Source organism: Corapipo altera, unplaced genomic scaffold (assembly GCF_003945725.1).
Source record: "Corapipo altera isolate COAL_440 unplaced genomic scaffold, ASM394572v1 0, whole genome shotgun sequence".
NCBI lineage: Eukaryota > Metazoa > Chordata > Aves > Passeriformes > Pipridae > Corapipo > Corapipo altera.
In genome coordinates, this window is record NW_020884872.1 from 27,000,398 (window position 1) to 27,021,758 (window position 21,361).

General features: G+C 38.8%; 2 protein-coding genes across 7 annotated transcripts in view; both read right to left on the bottom strand.

The window, feature by feature from the left end:
- CCDC138 (coiled-coil domain containing 138) overlaps positions 1 to 125 on the bottom strand; it is a 36,986-nt gene extending 36,861 nt beyond the window's left edge. Inside the window, exon 1 of one of the 2 annotated variants that reach the window (XM_027640767.1) lies at positions 51 to 125. The gene's annotated coding sequence lies outside the window, so the exon portion shown is untranslated. Of the gene's footprint in view, positions 1 to 28 lie in introns of both variants that reach the window. The other variant, XM_027640758.1, reaches the window with a different exon arrangement.
- A 982-nt stretch (positions 126 to 1,107) lies between these two features.
- Positions 1,108 to 21,361, bottom strand: part of RGPD4 (RANBP2-like and GRIP domain containing 4) — a 33,034-nt gene continuing 12,780 nt past the window's right edge. For 2 of the 5 annotated variants that reach the window (XM_027640727.1, XM_027640750.1), the window contains exons 17-30: positions 21,264 to 21,347; positions 20,642 to 20,777; positions 20,369 to 20,466; positions 15,290 to 19,838; positions 14,317 to 14,394; positions 9,333 to 9,500; positions 7,917 to 8,009; positions 6,840 to 7,036; positions 6,090 to 6,330; positions 5,507 to 5,605; positions 5,198 to 5,340; positions 3,532 to 3,805; positions 3,073 to 3,407; positions 1,108 to 1,685 (exon numbers count right to left, since the gene is read on the bottom strand). In XM_027640727.1, the coding sequence (XP_027496528.1) occupies positions 1,380 to 1,685; positions 3,073 to 3,407; positions 3,532 to 3,805; positions 5,198 to 5,340; positions 5,507 to 5,605; positions 6,090 to 6,330; positions 6,840 to 7,036; positions 7,917 to 8,009; positions 9,333 to 9,500; positions 14,317 to 14,394; positions 15,290 to 19,838; positions 20,369 to 20,466; positions 20,642 to 20,777; positions 21,264 to 21,347 (6,801 nt within the window). In that variant the 3' untranslated portion in view covers positions 1,108 to 1,379. The remainder of the gene's footprint in view (positions 1,686 to 3,072; positions 3,408 to 3,531; positions 3,806 to 5,197; positions 5,341 to 5,506; positions 5,606 to 6,089; positions 6,331 to 6,839; positions 7,037 to 7,916; positions 8,010 to 9,332; positions 9,501 to 14,316; positions 14,395 to 15,289; positions 19,839 to 20,368; positions 20,467 to 20,641; positions 20,778 to 21,263; positions 21,348 to 21,361) is intronic. The other 3 variants (XM_027640732.1, XM_027640738.1, XM_027640744.1) reach the window with 3 other exon arrangements.

Below are 21,361 nucleotides of genomic sequence, written 5' to 3' on the forward strand. Positions count from 1 at the left end.
CAGCCCACCCCCGGCCCCGCCGTCTCACCCCCGCGGGCCCCCGCGAGTACCGCGACTGCAGGCGCCGGGCGGAGCGGCCGCGGCCGAGGCCGGGCGCGGGCTCAGACGCCCCTCCCGCCATGGCGGCACCGCCGCGCTCGAACGAACCGCCGCCGCCCGCGCCCGCGCAGACGGGGAGGAGGGGCAGAGCCGAGTCCGGGCAGGGCCGAGCGAGGCCCGTCACATGGCTGCGGGGGACGGGCACAGCACGGGTGGTTCTTTACAGTCTAATGGTTTTGTGGGACCTCTGATCGTCGAGTCGAACATCTGACCGAACACCACCACGTCAACTCGACCCTGGCACTAAGTGACACATCCAGTCTTTCCTTAAACGCTTAATGAAATATGACTCCACCACCTCCCTGGGCAGCCCATTCCACTGTTTAATCACCTTTTCTGTGTAGAATTAATGTCCAACCTAAGCCTCCCCTGGTACATCTTAAGACTATGTCCTCTCATCCTGTCACCTGGTGCCTGGAAGAAGAGGCCGACCCCCACCTGGCTACAACCTCCCTTGAGGCAGTTGTTGACAGTGATAAACTCATCCATGAAGAAGTACTACTATTATCCTGTAAAAATAAATAAATACAAATCCAAATAAACTTAAAGCTGAATATACAAGTCACGTATTTCCAATTTACAGATCATAACAACTTAGTTACCTTGGGGAAAAAAAACTCTTGATAATGCCAGCACTGAAGTGTAGAGTATCAGTTTAAATAAACCCTGCATTTATCCATGCATACTCACTACTGAGAGGTAAAATTTTTCAAGATAGTGGTACTTAGAGCCTGCAGTGAGGCCACGAAGTTTAAAACAGCGAATAACCACTGAGCAGAGCCAGGAGAGCAGCATCAGAGCAGTAGCAGGGGGTTATACTACAGCATTTCAGGTAAAATCTCAATGTTTAGTAGCTGTTTTTTGTTAAACCAAGTCTTTTAGAAATATTTTAAGTACAAAAAAAAAGAGTTGGTGTACTTCTCTAGCATCTACAATCTCCACATTCAAAAGAGCTTCATGAGGAAGCCAAATTATGCAAGTTTTTTTTTTTTAAACGAACTGAAGACATTTATTTTAACAAGACTAGGATTTTATTTTTAAAATTTGACACTTAATACAAATATGTCAGGATAACACAAATACACCTGAAATATGCCAGTGCCTGAACTTTATTTAACATGCAAAAAAATCAATTAGAACACATAAAAAATCCAACTATAACTTGTAATTTTACATTTATACATCAGAAGTGTCCATTTTAAGAAATTGAAATAATTAGTCAATAACATCTAAGTACTGATTTATACCGCTAAAACATTTGTTTACTCAAAGAAATAATTCTATATTTGCCCACAGTCTGTAATGACAATTCTTGCATTTACTAGCCCTTTAGGAGAACCGAAGGATTCAATCTTTTTCACGACATCCATTCCATCTTTCACAAACCCAAATACAACATGCTTGAAGTCCAAGTGTTCTGCTTTTTTAAGTGTTATGAAGAACTGAGAATTATTTGTATCCCTGCCCTTATTTGCCATTGACAACAATCCAGGACCAGTGTGTTTCACTTCAAAATTCTCATCTTCAAATGCTGTTCCATAAATTGACTGTCCACCTGTTCCATCATGGTTTGTTATATCTCCTCCCTTAAAACAAAAACAAACAAAACAAAAGGGGGCATAGCATTAACCGACAAGTCCCAAAACACAAAACAATTCTATTTCCTTTTTGTTTTTCTGGAAGGCAGTGAGTTTCTGGCTCCCTATTATTTGACTATACACACAGAAGTGATAACGTATACTACCTTATCTTTGAAGGAAAGCCTTAGTTCTAATTGAAAAACTTCTCACTGTACCTGAAGAAAATTTAGGCAAAGCAGACCGAACTTAGAATATACTAATTTCATGTGATAAAACCTCACTTTGTCACACATATATGGTACAGATAACCATTTAAAAAGAAAGTCTGCTCCTTATAGGATGTGGAATACCTTGAAACAAGCTTAAGCACTAAAAGACCTAATGATGCTTTCCTTATCAGAAATGGTTCTTTTGCAAAAACTTGGCACCTAAAGTGCATCCTTCAGGCACAGGTGATACCTAATCAAGAGACAAGGTAATATTTTATTCTGGTTAGAAGCCATTCATATATTACGGTCTAATTTTGAGTTTACAGAAGGCTGTCTACATAACTCAGCTTCAGTGATGTAGTGACATCCTGAACATTAGCATAGTGTATATGGAAGTTGGTTCATTCTGCACATTATAAGTCACTAAAACTCAATGAATTCTTGATGAGAGTTCTAGGAAACGGAAGGTCTATCTGAGCTATGATCTATCTCCTAAGCCTTCAGCATTCATGAAGAACTTGCTAGTGCTACTGAATGCACCCCAAGGTTTAAAACCAACACTGTCTACATGGGGGTTCAGATGCACTGCAGGCTGATACTCCTGATGCAAAATTTGAGTATTTTAAGAGCAGGCCACTGCATGACAATCAGATCTAGAAGACTTCTTTTAGATGGAAACCTGAACATCTAAATACTGGGAGTATCAGTCTTCGAGTACACGCTACCTGAAATACGAAGTGTACCTTAAACTGTAAGAGAATCCTGGAAAGTAAGTGTTCTTAGCAGGTGAGCATACAGGAGTTCCTCTCTGTACAGAGAGAAAAATGAATGGTAGTTTTGGGAACACTTACTTTCCTTGGTGTTCCTGTTCAGCAACAGGTCCCTTGCCCTTTCTAAGAGGATTTCGTTATCTCCACTTTTTATTTCCACACTAACATGACACCGCTAGGTAACACTGAATCATGAGGAGCTGGCAGACACAGGTAAGCATCTGGCTTAGGGAAGCATGTGCTGCTTGCACCATTTCTCATCTCCTTGTAGTGAAAGGGTAAATAAGAGTATCCTGCACAGTGGATCCGTGCTGCCAACAAGTATGTGCTATCCAGTAGAAGTGATTTTTTGAAGTACCATCTTTAGTCAAGATGCATTCTCATTCTCTCGAAGCGTCTTCCTGTTATGCTTACCTGACACACAAAGTCGGTGACTATTCTGTGAAAGCGGGAGTTCTTGAATCCAAATCCTTTCTCTCCTGTGCACAGGGCTCTGAAATTTTCAGCAGTTCTTGGGACAATATTTGAAAATAGCTCCATGGTTATGTGTCCTAAAGGTTCATCATCAGCAGAAACTTCAAAATACACAACAGGGTTGGTGTCCTTTGACAGTCCTGCTGCCAGAGATAAGTGCCCTTTCTGTAGTTCTGACAAGCTTAGCTGGCATTCTTCAAACCTCCTCTTGAAAGAATTAGCCATTTCTTGGCTTTTAAATCGGACTGCAAGTTGCTCAACTTTTACTTCACCATCTGAAAATAAATCCAGAAAGAGGGTTTCTTTAGTTTTATCTTATAATCATTTCCTGGGAAAAACAAAGGCACAGAAACTACAGACCGCTTAGGAAAAGCAACAAAAACCACCTGAAAGACTCACCAGCATAATCTGTGGCTGTCCAAATTAAAGCATTGTTTGATGTATCAGAGGGCACTAAGTTCATTTCTTTGGTGATGACATGGTTTGCACAGACCTTAAGTACTTGGTCTCTTCTCATTAGGACTCTATAGTATTTCTTCTGTGTATGGAAGAGAATCTTGATCTCTCCAACACCACGCTCCTTCCACTGAGTAGCATCCCTGTCCCATCTGTAGAGTTTTGCCCTCTCTTTGAAGAGAATCTCTTCGTCTTCTTCTCCAGATTTTACCTCCACCTAGAAAACCAACACAGTAGAATGACTACTTGTGATTTCCTAGAGAGATATTAAATAGTTATTACATACAGTTATGATGATTCTGACACATTATAGTGGAAAATTATTCAGTGTGGTCCCTTCTCCAACACAACATTCATAACACTAAAGTGAGTGTGACATTTAGCCTTTTCAGAATTTAAAAGCCCAACAAATTCCACTGCTTGAGATTAATTATACCACTGCAATACTCCTTCACCATGCTGCATATGGTTTTGGCAAGTTTCCCAGGAAAGTTTCGGGTTTGCTGCATGATGTGCAGGGAAGACACAGTACTATTACAGTTGCAGGAGTTCTTTTGAACATTGTTTAAGAACTTGATATTTGCATTTGAACAGAATAAACACCAAGTCCAACAAACAGGCCTGACAGATATATCTCCCTTTATGTATGCATATTATGGCCTCTAACCTCCTTTAGTTAGCACATCTTCCAAAGATAAGGAACACTTGAGAGAACTGGAGATATATTTGACGAAAAACATTACAGAAGTCATATTATGACACACAGATGAGCAAAAGCATACTGAATTTTGAAGAAGGTGGTTGAAAGCATGTTACAAAATAAATCAGATTAATACTGTTCAAATTAAAGAATGCTGCATGCTGTTTATTTATGCTCTATTTGCCTCGCTTAATAATTTTACTAATCTATATTTGAATTATATTATTAATAGAAAGGCCAGACATTATGACTAGTATCAAAAGAGTCAGAAATGGTTATTAGGCACACTATGGCTAAACACCAAATCAAGACATAACTGTGTGAAGCCTCACTCCACAAGTCGTAAGTCTACCTTCAAAGTTGAAGGTTCTACTTCTTGAAAAACAATTTACTTTCCAAGTAACAAAGTTAGTTCCCTTAGCCTTCAGGTGAACTTAACTGTGTATCTTTCTGCTTAGGGATCCTAAGAAATATCTTGCCTAGCTTAGAGTAAAAATTGTAAGTTGCTATGGCTTCCACAGAACTGAATCCACAAGCCTTGATACAAAGCCACAGCTGAGTTGTATAGGCTCTAGCAGTTATCCAGTTCTCCTTCCTGTTCTTCAGCTGTGCTATATAATGTTTCAGTTTTTCTAAGTTATGTGTACAAATATGCATCCTGATCAGCATTCACCCGAGGTATAGAGAAATCAATGTTTAAGATTTTAACTGAGGCACCAGACCCTTCCCCAGTGCTACACTGTACTAGGATTTAAAACAGCAGGTGTTTCTATACAGCCAGTGTAACACGTGCAGAACAAGGTGCACTCAACACAGAAAGCAAAGTTAAGCATATCTGCTAACATAACAAGTTTTTAAAAAATGTTTTGCTTATCTTAATGTTGTTTTATATTCCAGAAGTCATCTTACCTCTGGTAAAGACACAATTGGCTCAAAGTGGATATCATCACTGTGTACCACCTCATCATCACTACCACCTTCATCTTCATCTGCTTTACGGGCAGTGTCTCCAAACACAGCTGCTCCTGTATTTGCCCATTTGAAGTTTTTATCTACAATTAGGAGAGTTACATTTTAAACTTTGTGTCATTTTTTTCTTCCTGATAAAAATTTGTAGAAACAATTTTTTGCAAATCAGTAGAAGTATGGTACATAAAAGTTTTATTGTATGAAGCAGAAGTCCAGCTGAGGTCTGCCTCAGAGACTAGTCCAACTCACCTTTTGAGCCGAAAGCAAAATCTCCAGAGCTTTTGGAAGCCAGATCTGCAAACGACAGGCCTGCAGTATTGCCAAAACCAAATGAGATGACTCTGTTTTCTATCAAATAAGAGGGGAAAGTCAAAAGTTCTTCTCTACTTAAAGAAAATGCATTTATGTAGTCACACGAGAATATACTGGAGAAGTGTCTACAGTATTTTTATCATCCAATAAATTTCAGTTTGTGTGAAGTATGTCATAATGACAGTTTATTATGGCTTAAAATAAGGGCTCAAGACAGATTTTCAGCATTCTACTTCTGTGCAGATCCACAGAGCTCTAATAAGTATTCACGTGATATCTAATACTGAACTAATGAAAGTACATCTCATAAATTACATAGCAGACACTAGCACTGCTCTGCAGTAGTGAATTTGAGCACAAAAAAAATTTGATAAAGTTATTTTAATCCCTAGACACATTTTTGTTAGATTGGTACTTTTGCTTCTAATTCAGCATTGGTACTACTTCTTCCCAAGACAGCAACTAAATTAGATATATTAATCTACAGAAAATCACACTACAAAAAAGTCCCAGAACACACCTCTGACCTTACCTTGTGTTGACTCCGAATAGTCTGAATCACTCTTTTTAGTTGACAGGTCTACAGGTGTGTCATCAGCTCGGGATGAAGTCTCCAATACTTGCACTGTTTCTGTGCTGGAATCTGTTTCTTCACTGCTGGTAGCTGACTGGACAAATACTGTCACCTCATCGGTTGATGCAGGAGGCATTTCTTCCTTAGTGGTACAGACCAAGTCACTTGAGCCTGCAACCTCATTCTCCTGCAATTAATAAAAAAATAACATAATAGGCAAGTAAGCTAGAAGAGCCTAGGGCACAAACCATCTCTCCAGAGACTAAGCACAGATGTTTGAGAAAATAAAAAAAGAACACCAAGAAAAGTTGTTGTAAGCTTTCTGAAGTTTGTCATTATGCTTAACATACAAGGAGGTTAACTTGACAGGAGACTGAGGTATCTGGGAAGTAGTAAACTTTAAAAAGAATACCGTGACTTCCTGAAATCAATTAGTTCTTCTGTATACAGTAGGGGCAATATTACTAGCCAAAGCAGTTTATGAGAACACCTGAACATTCTTTCCCTTTTGAAAGAATTTAAGCTCTAAGCTTTCTGTTTCAGTGTTGGCATCAGGCACAGCCACGAAAGTCTCAAATAGTTTTTTCCCACTGGATATTTTAGTTCTCGCAAGGGGAAAACTGTAATGTCTCATGCATATATGAAGTAATTGTACAAGTTTAATAACAAGAAATTTAGTAAAAATTTACTTCTTACTTTTGTTTCTTGAATTTTAGCTTCTGACTTTAAGTCTTCTGGACTGTTCTGTTCAGTATCACTGCTGACACCACAGACAGATGTAGAAGGAACCTGCTGAGCTTCTGCTTCAGCTTTCTCCTCAGGAGTTGGTTTCTTTTCCCAAGTAGCAGCACATTTTCTTTCACTGCTGAATTCACTTTTTCCTGCAATGCCTACTGCAAAGAGTAAAAATTAGTGGAAAATATTTCAGTATTTAGCTGCTATTTATTTTAATTTCCGGCATCTATACTGTAAATTAACCTCATGATAGCCAGGGTAACTTGAAGACAGACCTTGAGAGTTTTTCAAACAGCATTACTGTTTAAACAGTGGAAGTGAAGACTAACTAACTTAACTTGGGGTGACTAGAATTGGAAACATAAGTAATTCTCTATTGCTACCAGGGAATTTCCACGCAGTGATGAAGAGTTCAATCTTGCAGCTGCCATGAATAACAGCTTCCTTCAACACTTCCTCATATTTCAGATGGCTCAATATTTACACCCTTGTAGCACATATCCTCAAAAAAAAATCCCCAAACTTCACTTCTAGAAGTATCAGCTCAGATTTTCAGTTACGCAACACTGAAGTCTGAGGCGCAGCCAAAGTTGACATAAATATAAGCAAGTCTTCTACACCTGTACTTTTAGTATAAAGTCTATTTTTTTTTGAGCAACATTAACTCATAAGTTTAACTGACTATCTGCAGAAGAAGCAAATATTCAAAGATGTAGAGAATTTTTGTCTTGAACAGTATCATGCCAAGCTGAATTTTTCATATTCAGAAGAACCTCAAGGTAGGAAAAGACTTCGATGGTCTTGTTCAGAGATCACCTGAAATGAACATTTCTCATTCAGGTACTACTTAACTGCTAACTAACAGTTTCACATAGTGAGCTTAAAAGTTGTACTTTGATATGCAGCTTTTCTGCTCCCAGCATCAGTGCTTCTAAAAACTATCTCAGGAAACAAAATTAATCTCTGCCCATGTGTCCTTCAGATTCAGTTTATGTTTCAGTACATAAAGCACAATACTTGAAATTTCTGAAGACACACCTTTTACAGGATCTTGCTGTTTCTTTTTCTCTTCTGAATCACTGGGATACAGTCTTCCATTAAGTTTCTTAACAGCTGTTTCATAGTCTTCATCTTAAACACAGGAAACAAGTGTAAGTTCTCAGGCACCCTCTAGGTCAGAGAAGTCTCCTAAGCCCTTTCAGTTCATAAGCCTAGCAAGCATGCGTAATTTTTGCTTATGTTTTAAGAGTTCCACAAAACAACAGGTAAGCTTTCACTTCTAGTTTTCCATGTATGTGTTTGAGTCTGCTATAACACTTTTTCCTCAGTCTAGACTGTTACAGATATATGGTAGAGGTTTTGTTTTCAGAAAACACATTTCTGACAGTGATTTTATTAAGAGTACCACTATGCATATTTGGGAAAGAAGACTGAATATTTTTTACATAAAAACTTGCAAGCTCAGGTATTTGTGAAAGCAGGCTTGTCTTCTCCAATTTTCTGTTGAATACAATGCTTCAGAACTTCCATTTAACATATTTGCTGCTGAATAAATTAAGAGTAATTTAGTTGCATTTGATAAGATTTGACATAAAAGAAGTTCAGCTTTAGTATTTGGAATATGCTTTAGAAGAAAAGCCATTAGTCTAATATTTAGGGAACCTGAGCTTGTTAGTTTTTAATAAAGACTCAAAATACTTCAGTAAGTCTCAAGTATCTGATTATTCAGTCTTACCTAACCAACTGCCTTGTTGACACTCATCAACACCCACAATACACCAAGACAAATTCTCTTTAGTCACTTCTGGGCCTCCATTGTACTATTCTGTCTTGAAGACTTGAATGTACATCTTTGGCCATAAGGATGTTGACAGGATTGATTCCCACTGGTCCAAACAAAAGTATTTGAGTGTCTAATGGTTCCAACAGCATTCACAAACTATCTCAAGTTGGAAGGGACACATAAGGATCACCAGCTGCAGCTCTCCACTCCTTGCAGGACTGCCTAAAACCTAGCCATATGACTAAGCAAATTATCCAAGTGCTGCTAGAACTATGATGGGCTTGGTGTCCCGAGGAGCCTGTTCCAGTGCCCAACAGCACTCCCCTGACAGCTTTATTCCATTTCCTCATGTCCCATCACTGGTCACCAGAGACAGATCAGCACTTCCTCCTCTACTGCCATCCCTAAGGAAGTTGTAGATTGTGATGAGGTCACCCCTCAAGCCTTGTCTTCTCCAAGATGAACAAACCAAGTGACCTCAGTCACTTTTCCTGAATCCGGATAAAGGCCTTTCCCCATTTTGGTCTCATCCCTCCAACAGTCTGATGTCCTTCTTACACTGAGGCACCCGAAACTGCACGCAAAGCTCAAGGTTGGGCTGCACCAGTGCAGTGTATTACACCCTTTCCTCACAAAAAGGTAATACAAAAGTCAACTTTGGCACTTCTTACCATCATCCTCGTCACTCACATATCCAGGCTTATTCTTGTAACAGAAGAATGTTGAAGGGAGCTTGAGAAAGTCAGCAAGAGCTCTCTGTTCAGGGGTAGGTGTTAACTCATAAACTATTATAACATCATCAGATGAAAGATTGTCTTCTGACACCGGTGTCTTCTCAGCTTTCACAGAAATTGAACAAACCATTAAAACTGAATAATTTCAGAGCAGGAAATAACATTAACCCCCCCATTATTACAGAACTGAATTAATTCTAAGTGCCTACATATTTTCTGTTGATCCACATGAAACAAAATTAAAGTTCCAGGATGCTAGGACAGATCATCCTGTTAAAACTCAAGAAAGCTTAACATGCATGCCCAACTACATCCTGTTCTATTCCCTTTGGAATTCAAGTATTGGAACAGAAACATTTCTGCATCTTTATATTGTTATAAAGATTATTTAAAGAAGTTCTCATATCAAATAAAATACAGTAATGGAGAAGAGGGACAGAGGTGTTACATAGAGGTAAATACCCAAACTTCAGACCTGAGAAAAGAAAAAGTGAAGTTGTGTACATGTCAAATTGCATTGCTTAAAAGTGCATTAAGTTCTAGAAAATATTAAACAGCAACTGAATAGAACTTATTTCAGGTTACCTGTGGGAAATCTATGCTTTTTATTAGCTAATCTCAATTTACCATAATAGCTGTTGCTGAAACTTTTATTGTTACAAAAGTAACTTAATTTTTAGTTTCACCTTGTTGAACAAAATATTTTGTTGAACAAAATATTTCTTTCAGCCTATTTAGTTAGCTTTTCTAGAAAGGACACATATCACTATCAATTTTATTATATAGCTTTTTACCCTCTCTCCTTCTACAATAAAGTGCCCATCCCACTGGTATTGAGAACAGTGCACGATCAAAAGTTAAAGCTGAAACTAAAGCCTAGAGCAAACTGCAGATAAACATGTGGCTATAAGGACAGGCAGACAGCTGTGGAAAAAAATATTTGAGTTTATTATGAGAGAATGGAAGTAAAGAGGGAGGATATACCAATTTAAATATTATCTATGGTTTGGTTGGGCTTCAGTTTGTTTAAGTTTTAGCGTTGTTTCAAGATGGTGAGTTTGGGGATAAAGGTGTGAAAAACAAAATGTGTTTATAAGAATTACCCCAGAAGCACATCAGTAGCCACACATCAGCTGTTTCTAAGAACAATCTGATTGCTTTAGTACCTCAGCCTATTTGTTCATGTTATTCAGATTTGAGTTAAAACAGTCAGCAGAATAAAAAAAAGTGGTCTCAAAAGCTCACTGTGCTTTTCATTAAAAAATATTTGATAAGTTTGTGGCACAATGTAGTCAGTGGAAACCTAAATCTTAAGCTAGAAATCAGATCCTGAAACACACTGATTTTCCTGAGCATACAATTTCACAATCATCATTGCAGGAGGAGACAAGGACAGAAGAGATTTGTAATGTTTACAGACATGTCCCTTAATCCTCTGATGCAACTAACACACTAAAATAAATCTGCTTTTCTTTAGCAGTTGTCTCACTAGTATCTGCCAGTAGATTAAGAGCAATATAAAGAATAGTAAAGTAAAAGCAAGATCCGAAGTACTGATTCAAACTTATGTCTTTTTTCAAAGTATTCCCTCCACTGACTCAGTGGGCACTGACTTTGCCCCAACTGACTCTCCCTTTAATTACAAATTTATCATTTCAGGCATTGTAATACACCAGACTGTAGCTCAAACCCATTACCAGGACATACAGCCTTGTAAAGTAATCCTTTTTACTCACTTTTTTTTTTTTTAGATCTACAGGCCTTTCTGAGCCTGTAGAAAGCAGATATATGATAAAACTCTTGAACAGCAAATTTTTATGTTCATATCACAACGGCAGGCTATAGATATTTTCATACATTTTCTCAGAACGTTATACAAAAACCTCACCCTAGCTGATTTAAGAATTAAGTACATGTAGTACCATGTTATAAAGATATGCAGGTATCATGTGTTTTATTCTCTCACATTAGTTAAGCAAGTGTCTTACTTGGACTGAGTAAATTTGCACCAACTTCACAGGTTTAAGTGTGGAGCATTTAGTCCTACAGCAAAAAACCAGCTTTCCTTAGGATTAGAGAATTTTCAAAAATTTATTTTTGACAACAAACAACTTCTTCCAAGTCAGCCAGGTAGACAGTACAAGTGTGTGTTTCCTTTAACGTGAGCAGTAGAAAGCTGCCTAGAAGACCCTAGCAACAGATGATTCTGTTCCAGTGTTTTACCACCCTCATTGCTCATCCCGTTTGACAAACAGCATTCTCGAAGAGCTATCATGCAGCCTCTTTCAGTAGCCTTTGTGCAAATAGCTGAATAAGAGAAATATATTAAAAAGTCACTTCAGTTTAACTGTTAAGTTCTCCATGAAACTGATCTATCAAACACTAGACTAAGATTCTAGTGTTCCAAACATCCACTCAAAGTGACAAAAGAGTTCAACAAAGATTACTGCTGCAAACACCTTAAATACATCTTCACAGGCAGCTGTGAAAACAAAGAGCCATGCATACATACAACATATTCTGAAAAGACTGTTGGTTTTAGGATAATAGAACTTTCTACTTTGGAGGAAAAAAATCCACATGAAATATCATTAGCTTGTGAATGAAACAAAATTAAGGGCAATATCATGCACAAAAATTTTCAACTGTGTATTTTTGCTTTTATTTTAACTGACATTAAGACCAGGTAGGCCTAAATGTCTCTAGCTAGTCACAATAGTGATATTTTTTCTCATGCATTTATTTATCAGTGAATATCTTCTGGCTATAAGAAAAAAGCACCAGAGTTTAAACCCTAATGCATGTAGCAGCTACAGTAACATGCAACTAACACGACTCAAACTTGTAAAGTACTGTTGTGGCTTAACCCCAGCTGGCAACTAAGCACCACACTCCCCACCATGGTAGAATGGGGAGGAGAATCAAAAGTAGAACTTGTAGGTTGAGAACACTTTAATAATTGAAACAGAAGTAAAATACAATAACAGTAAATAATGATAATAAAAGACAAAATAAAACCCAAGGAAAAACAAGTGATGCACAATACCTCTGCTCACCACCTGCTGACTCATGCCAGAGCCCATCCCTGCACCCCGACATTGCAGGTAACTCCCCTAGTTTATATACTAAGCATGATGTTCTGTGGTGCAGAATATCCCTTTGGGCAGCTTGAGTCACCTGTGTCAGCAATGCTCCTCCCAGCTTTTTTTGTGCACCTCCTCACTGGCACAGCATGACACAAAAACAATCCTTGACTTAGGGTAAGCACTACATAGCAGCAGCCAAAACAGTGTTATCAGCATTATTCTCATAGTGAATCCAAAACACAGCACTGTACCAGCTCTTGAGAAGAAATTATCTCTATCCTAGCTGAAACCAGGACAAGCACTTGTAAAAAGCTCATGATCTGACCTGAGAAAAACAAATGCTTTTGCATGGAGGTGCAGAACTACTCTGAGGTTAAATTTTTTTTGTGTTGCTCTAGCACAACTCAGAAGCCTCTCCCCAAAAGACGTGCACCATGAGAAAGCCTCATACTACATTTGTATTGGGTAGCCTTGAAAACCTAATTTAGAAAGGACTTTTCAAAATCCTTTACTACTAAGTCAGAAATCAAAACATCGCTGCCAAGAACTTACACTGAAGACAATTATCAACTGTAAATAAATCACTAAATATATAATCATAACCTAATTATCAGAAGAGTAAAAGTAAAGAACAGCCTGAAGCACCAGAGAGACATACTTTTTTTGTTCCTTTAAACACATCCCCCCCACTATACATCCCCAATATAAAACCAAGATCAATTTGAGGTAGTAGTAGCTCTTGCATGTATGCATTGGCATAGAATGCCTAATCACTTCACATTACATACATCAAATGATGAAAATATAATTGAATTGTTAATAAATGATGCACAGACAGCACAGGGATGCCTAAAAATACAGAACAAGTGGTTTTTAGACAGTGCATACAGAACAGGAGTTCAGTGTTTAAATAAGAACAGCTTCTCCAGAAATACAACTTTGGGGAAAATGGTGTTTGAAATGACATTTTGAAACTTTTAAACAATGCAATACACTACTATTAGAAGAGTGTCTTATGTAGACTAAAAATTTGCTATTTAAAATACTGTTGAACTGCATAAGCTGAGTATGCTTACAGTAAGCACACTTGCAAGAAGCACCATTAGACAGGTCTTACAATGACTTTATAATCAAACTATAAGATGTAATGGTTTTGTTTACAGGTCCTGAATGTAAACAAATCAGTTACTCAGCAAGAGTTTTCTAACCAGCAAAGGTGGACTTCAAATTATATATTTAATAAACACATAAGCAGTAGCTAAGGAGTTAGCTTTCTCATTTCAGTGCACTCCTTGTTTTTAAGACACTTAACGCTGTTAGTGTTAACTGCAGCAGTTAACACTGATAATCAGGAAATTGAACTGAACATTTCCATAGAGGCTAAATACAGTCAAGTGTTTTACTGGAAAACCTATCTCAAGATCTTCAGGCATATTTCACCGACATGGAGTACAACACCTCAGGCACTATGAGACATTCTCTGACAACAACACAATATAATTTCTCTAGAAAAGAGCCATTTAACAGATTCAGTGTGTACACTTAGCAAAAGTGTGATGGAGAAGTGCAAGGCAGCTACCCTCAGAAAATAAGGCAAACAGAAGCCAAAAGCTTGAACAGGGCCATCCATTGTGCTGGCTCATGTAAACATAGTAAGGGCTAAAGACATTCTTTTACAGGACAAATACAGTAGCCAGACACACAATTTTAAGTACTCTCCTTCAGCATGCATGTTAATCATAAGGATTACTGAGCCAACTGCTTTGACACAGCTGGGTTACTGTCCATGCCCACTAGAGTGTTTTTATCACACATTCAGTGCAGTATGTAAATACCTTTACTATCAGGTTGCAAGGAGGATGTGCTTGTCCAAAAGGCCATTGGATTAGATTTAAAAAGGCTAAAATTAAATCCTAAAAAAATAAATTGTTTGTATATAAGTGTTTACCTGGAATTTTCAAAGGATAAAACAGACTTATCTACATTCTGTAAGTATTCCACAGTCATACTTCCCAGCAGGAAATTTCATCTGTTAATTCTACACAAGCTTATCCAACCCATGTGAATAGACTTGCAGCTACCATCTTCCACCATGTCACTTTATTACACTGTAGCTAATAGACAGTATGTGTTCATAATTCTGAGACATCCCATCCTTCTCACAAAGACACTTCAGCACGTGATAATGGTCATGTCACAGCCCAACTTCTGTAAGCACATCTTTTTCAGACTGTGACAAACTGTGTAACTGAGGATGCAATCACACAATCTCAGGCTAAGGAAGCAGACTGATATCTGGTTTTAAGCTACAAAACTGAAATTGCTGAGGCCAATATTTAAGACTTGAAACAAAGGATTTTAGAATAGCCATCTGCTCAATCATGGGGAAAATTAAAATTTTAACTGAAGCATACATTAGCTGTTCTCACATTTTATGACTCAGGGCAAAGGCTCAGGTACCTACAAATCAGCCATCTATTTAAGTCTCACAAAGTGAGTCCACAGATACTTTGAGCATTCAAGTCCAAGATTCAGATACAGCACTTCGGAGTTACAGTTCCCTACCTGAAATCCCTGTTCTCAGTAAACAAAACTCCATTCTGCATCACACACTTCTATGTTTATACAAAAATACTTATGGCTTAAAATTCTCTCATTTAGTTGAAACTCTGGAGAACATATAGATACCTGCATTAGAACTGAAAGAAACTACGTATTCTGAAGAAAATAAAGAGTAATGAATAGCACAGAGCTGGCTGCTTAATAAGTCGTGTAGTTGAATAAATTACTACTTCAATTGACACTCACCTTTTTCCAGAATTCTAAATGAGAAGTTAGAGGGACCATCTTGTGTTGTAGTAGGAAAGTCGTCTACCTTGCTATCTACAGGCTTCTGAGTAGCATTAGAGCTTTTCGGTGGTTCAGAGACTTCTGGTTCTTTTTGTGCTGTGTTCTGAGACGCTGGAATATGGCTTTCACTTTTTTTTGGAGGATTAAAACTGAAGCCAAAGAGCGAACCAGTGGCTGAAGTATTTCCAAACGTGAATGTCTTTGACTTTTCATTACTGAAAATGCTCTTGACAGATTCAGATCCAAATACAAACTTTGGAGGAGAAACCACTGTTTTTGTTGGTGTTTCAGAAGTGTTTGACACCTCTGCAGCCTCTACAGTTACATCAGAAGTACCATCACCATGGCTGAGGTCAGTTCTTTCTCTGGTCGTTTCTTCTAGCACAGCTACAGCGTTTTTACCACACGGAGATTCCTTAGGTGTATTGGCACGAGAAGAAAGAGGTGTTATCAGTGTCTCTCTCTCTTGGGCACGCTTAGCTTCATCAAAAGTTTGCTTAAATGAGTCTGCAACATCTTGCAGTTTAAATCGCACAGCTAGAAGTTCTACTTTCCTTTCACCGTCTGCAAAGTCACATGCAGTCCACACCCATGCTCTATCAGATCCTTTCATCTGCTGCAAATTCATATCTGGTGTTATTCTATGATTGGCACAGAGTTTTAGTACCTGGTCCCTTCTCATTACTATACGCACTTGTTTGTTGTCGTAGTTCTGTAATATCTTGATATCCCCAATACCTCTCTCTTTCCACTGATTTGCATCTTTGTCATATCTGTAGAGCTTAGCTCTGTGACTGAAGACAACTTGCTCATTTTCCTCACCACTGGTCACTTCCACAAGATCAGGTAGAGGCACCACAGGTTCAAAGTACTGTCCATCTCTCTCTTCTTCTTGAGTAACATCAGAATCTTCATCTGTGCCTACTGATGTTCTACTTTGATTCTGTTTGGCAGGAGATTTGCATGGGCTCAAGGCAGATTTAAAACTGAAACTAAAACCAGTGGTAGACTCTCCAAATCTAAACAGATTTTTTCTTACAGGGCTACTTGCAAGAGGTGTTGCATATACAGAACTACTTACACTATCATCCAATGCTTCTCCACGCAAGTCATAGTTATCCCATTCCAGAGTAGGGCCAGTACTTTCAGCATGTGGTTTTATAACCAGATCAGAAGTACTGCTAGCACTAACAGAGTTGACATTTTCCTCTTCTGACAGTTTAGTTTTGTCATCTGTCAAAAAAGTTTTGAGATCTTTTAAGCCACACTTCATTTCTTCTGCTTTCTGTATAAGCTGAGCTGTCCTACCTGTATCAACTAGTTTATGGGGTGTCTGCAGTGGTATGTCTAGCAGTAGCCTCTGACATTCTTCAAACTTCTGTTTGAACTCCTCAGCCTGCTCTGGCGTCTTGAATTTTGCTGCCAGATGTTCCAACTTTGCATCACCATCAGAGAAGTCATTGGCCATCCACATCCATGCTTTGTCTGAGCCAGAGAGCTGTTTCAAGTTCATTGTTGTTGTTATCCAGTGATTTGCACACACCTTCAGTACCTGCTCACGACGCATCAATATTCTTACTTTCCCGTTAACTTCATTTTTAAGAATCTTCAGGTTGCCCACCCCACGTTCTTTCCACTGGCTTGTTTCTGGATCAAACCTGAACAACTTTACTCTTTGGGAGTATAACACTTTCTCATCTTCCTCTCCTGTAAATGGTTCTATTTTTTCAGGCATCTGAACTATAGGTTCAAAATGGATATCATCGCTGTCCTCTGTCTTATACACATCATCATCCTTCTCACCAAGGTCAGCAGATGTGTTTGCTTTGTGATCCATTTTAGAATTCTGTGTAGAAAACAGTTTTTCACCTGCACCTGAAAAGCCTTTGAAGTTAGGGTCCTTTTTGCCAAATTGAAAGCCTTCCTTAGGAGTACTTTTTGCAAGCTCAGCAAAAGTAGAAGTGCTATTTTGCCCAAAAACAAAGTCACCTTTCTCCTTGTCTGCTGTTTCTTGAAATTGGAATCCAGTTCTACTATCTGAAGGCAGTTCCTTTTTGTCTTTTTCATCAGTGCTTTTTAAGAAGCCAGTTGTACACTCTTTGGATGGTTCATCTTTCTTAGTGGTATTTTTACCAGATTCCTGTATCCCAAACTTAAATCCACCTGCAGGCACTTGCATTGAAAAGTTAAATCCTTCCTTTGCAGACTTAGATTCAGTATCAGAAGAAATCTGAAATGTAAACGATGGTGTCTTGCCTTGCTCAAGACCAAACTTAAAGCCTGTTCCCAACTGTCCTCCATCAAGTTCAGGTAATTTACTTTTCAAGACAAAAGGAGGAGCTGACGAAGCATCACCAGCAGGCTTACCAGATGGATTTGGTGCCTGGCAGGCTACACAGGCTGGTGAAGAGCCTTCATTCCTCACAAGACAAGTACTACAATCCCACTGCCCTTCTTTTTTAGTAAAAAGCCCTTCAAACCCATTTTTCTGTGGCTTACTTGTATCAGCAATGGAACCAAACCCAGGAGCAGGGGATGCCTGAACAGTAGGTATAGGCATATTTGGTTGATTTTGAGGGTTAGGACTCTGACAAGAACAGCAGTTCACATTTTTTGCTTCGTTTCGGACTAGGCATACAGAGCAGTCCCACTGACCTTCTTTTTTAGAAAAAGCAGTACTCAAGTCATTTTGAATAGCCTTTGAAGCAATTGATTGGTCAAACTTAGCGGAAGTTTGTTGACCAGATACTCCTGTATTACTTTTGTTTGGATTCTGGCAGGCAACACACTTGGAGGCAGTGGGTTCATTTCTTACTGAACAGACACTGCAGTCCCATTGACCTTCCTTTTTAGCAAAAGCAGATCCAAATTTGTCCTGCACTGTGTTACCACTGGCTTTGAAACTTCCAGAGCCAGTTAATGTGGCGTCATGCGTTTCCCACATATCTTCATTTGGATTTTGACATGATACACAATTCTTTGCAGTTGCTTCATTTGGAACTAAACATACTTTACACTCCCACTGATCCTTTTTCATGAGATGCTGTCCAAACCCACCAGAAGAATAGGCTTGCTGAGCATCCTTTCCAAATGAAATAGTAGGGCCAGATGCAGTTGATGTAGCTGTAAGGCTGCTTTTGCTGTCAGATTCACTGCTCACCCCATCTTTCGGGAACTGAAAGCTCAAATTCAGGGTTCCAGAAGTGGATGTGCTAGGCTCCTTGATGTCCTGATTTGTTGTTTCTTTTGCAGTTCCACTATTCTGAGTCACAGATGCGTCAGCATTTGATCCCAAGGATTTTAAAATATTCTGGGCCTCCTCAAACTTTTTTTTGAAAAGCATTGCTTCCTCGGGTGTTTTAAATCTAATTGCGAGTTGTTCTGGTTTTGGCAACTCATCTGCATAATCTAAAGCATGCCACACGAATGACTTATCTGATGTAGCATTTGGAGTTAATTTCATATCAGTATTTATGTAGTGATTTGCACAGATTTTCAGCACTTGGTCCCGTCTCATTAAGAGACGAAATTTGCCAGATACTTTATGTTTCAGTATTTTCACATTTCCAATTCCCCTTTCTTTCCATTCTTTAGATTCTGCATCAAAACGAAAGAGCTTGGCTCTGTTGCAGAAGAATTCTTCTTCATCTTCCTCACCTGTCTTTACTTCAATCTTATCAGGGAGCGGCACCACGGGATCAAAATGAGGACCATCATCATCCTCATCTCCACCGTGGGTGCTTCCTCCCTCTGTTTCATGACTTCTATTGGCCAAATCTGAATTTGAAGTCATAAATACAGGTTTGCTTGGTTCTTGAACACTAAATGTATCATTCTTCTCAAAAGTCAGGTTTTTGTGTGCATTTTGTCCCATGTTCTCTCTAAGAGAAATGCCTGGAATATGCTTATTGCTAAAATTGAAGATATTTCTTGAACTATTTGTGTGATCATTAACTGGCTTTTGTTCAACGTATCTATCATCCTGTAAAGGTTTATCAGATGTCAGAAGATCCAAGAGGCTTTCTCTGCTATTATAAGGTGCATTAAGAGGCTGTGGCGCTACTTGAGGGGGAGAAGAAAAGGTGAAGTCTCCATCATTAGACTTGAAGTTAGGTTTAAATTTAAAAGTTGGTGTCTGACTTGGCTGTGCTGGTGTTGGCAGAGGTGGTTTTGATCCTTCGGTTGTTCCTGGCTGTCCAAATTTAGGCATCACTTTTGATTCCGCGGGCTTTAAAGTTGGTGGTGTGACTGAACGGTTTGTGAAATAGCCTGGTTTAGGCAATGTTGGATTTGTGTTTGCCTGTGGAACACTGTAATTGTAATAGTCATCACCCGCACGAGGAGAAATGAGCGCGGTACCAGGAGAATCAAAACGTAGAGGTGGGCCATACATTTCTTGGGAAAACATACAACCAGAAGTGTTTTGCAGAGGTGGTGTATGCATTGGTGGTTGATAGGAATATATATGTGGCTGAGGTGTAAGTCGGTTCATGCCATAGACAGGAGGCTAAAGAAAAAACAGAAAACAAGTGCTTTGCTTACTATGATAACACAGAGGACAAAATCCTACTTGTGCTGAAGCCCGCATAACATGTACTCTTAAAAGGAGGGCATACTTTCATATAAGTTTAAATCTAAACTAATTTTACCTTAGTTTAAACTGATTAAACCTAGAAGGGCATTTGAAAACAAGCACTGAAAAAGGGGCACAATGTGAGTGGGTTGCTTTTTTATGGAACAAAAGCCTTGAAACCCCCATTTTCTTTTGCCATACTACTTGGAGGGGGGGATAGTTAAGTGCTATCATACATACTCTGTAGGAGAAATGTACTAACATACAGCAGATATTTTGCTGTATGCTCCCAGACTCCACATCCCAAAAATTAGGCAGAAAGACAAATTAGTCTTGGACTAGCAGTCCAAGTTCACCAAATTCTGCATAAGGAACTGGAATTACATCCAACTATGTATAGAATCAAAAGCAGTCATTTTTCAGGAAATCACTGGAAGCAGCTGAAGTGAGTAGATTTTTCTCACCTTTGTTGGTGTTACATTGGTTGCAGCAGTTCCGAGAAGATACTGAGAGTTATAGGCAGGAGACTGGCTGTAGAACACAGATGGACCAGTGGTAGCAACTAAAATGGAACACCAGGAAAACAAAGTTTACACCTGATCATTTTTTGTTGTTGGCTGTTGTTTTGAATGGACTCTCCACAGCGATCAGTTTTTAATTGTGAATCATTAAAACGTTTTGGCATTATTTTCAACAATTTAGCTAAGCATCTAGGTACGAATTCTGCAGGAACTTGCCTGTTAATGGTGCTTCATGAAGATTTTGTGCTCTCTGATAACTATCTGGCATTGTATCTGTTCCATAGTTTTCAGGAGACCAGCGAGAAGTTGCATTTGTGTTGGAATTGTTAAGTTTCATTTCTTGCATTTCATTCTGTCAAGACAGCATTCCAAGCAAGAGTGTAAGTATGTATCACACAGGTATTTGCAGAATAAAACATGATCCCTACCTCTAGCTATTTAAACACATTTTCAAGCTCAGTGGTGTCAGTAATTTAAGAAATCCCCAAGAAGTACTTGCCAGAATCATGCAGGATCTGCCCATGCAGTACAAAGTACTAACATCGTGTTCCAAAGCCAGAACAAGCCAGTGTGAAAAAAAAAGAGCCAAATGGATGAGAACCAAACTGATAAAAGCTGAACTCTGTGCATACAGTCCCCAGATGGGGTGCATCAGCAAACCTGCCTAAGTCCCAAAGAGGAGTTTTAAACAATAGATGTACTCTAGTACTCATTTTAGGCAGATATTTACAGAAAATAATTCTAGGAACTGTAAATTAGTCATGCTATTTTCACTAGATCCTTACCGTAACTAAAAGGCCAACTGTTTTTCACTGAATATGGTGACAAAATTTTTTACCTTCAAAGCTTCCACTTGCTGACAAATCATTTGAAGTATAGATTTGTGATCTTCTGCCCACTGAGGAGGAGTTTTCGGAGAAAACTAGGAAAAAAAAT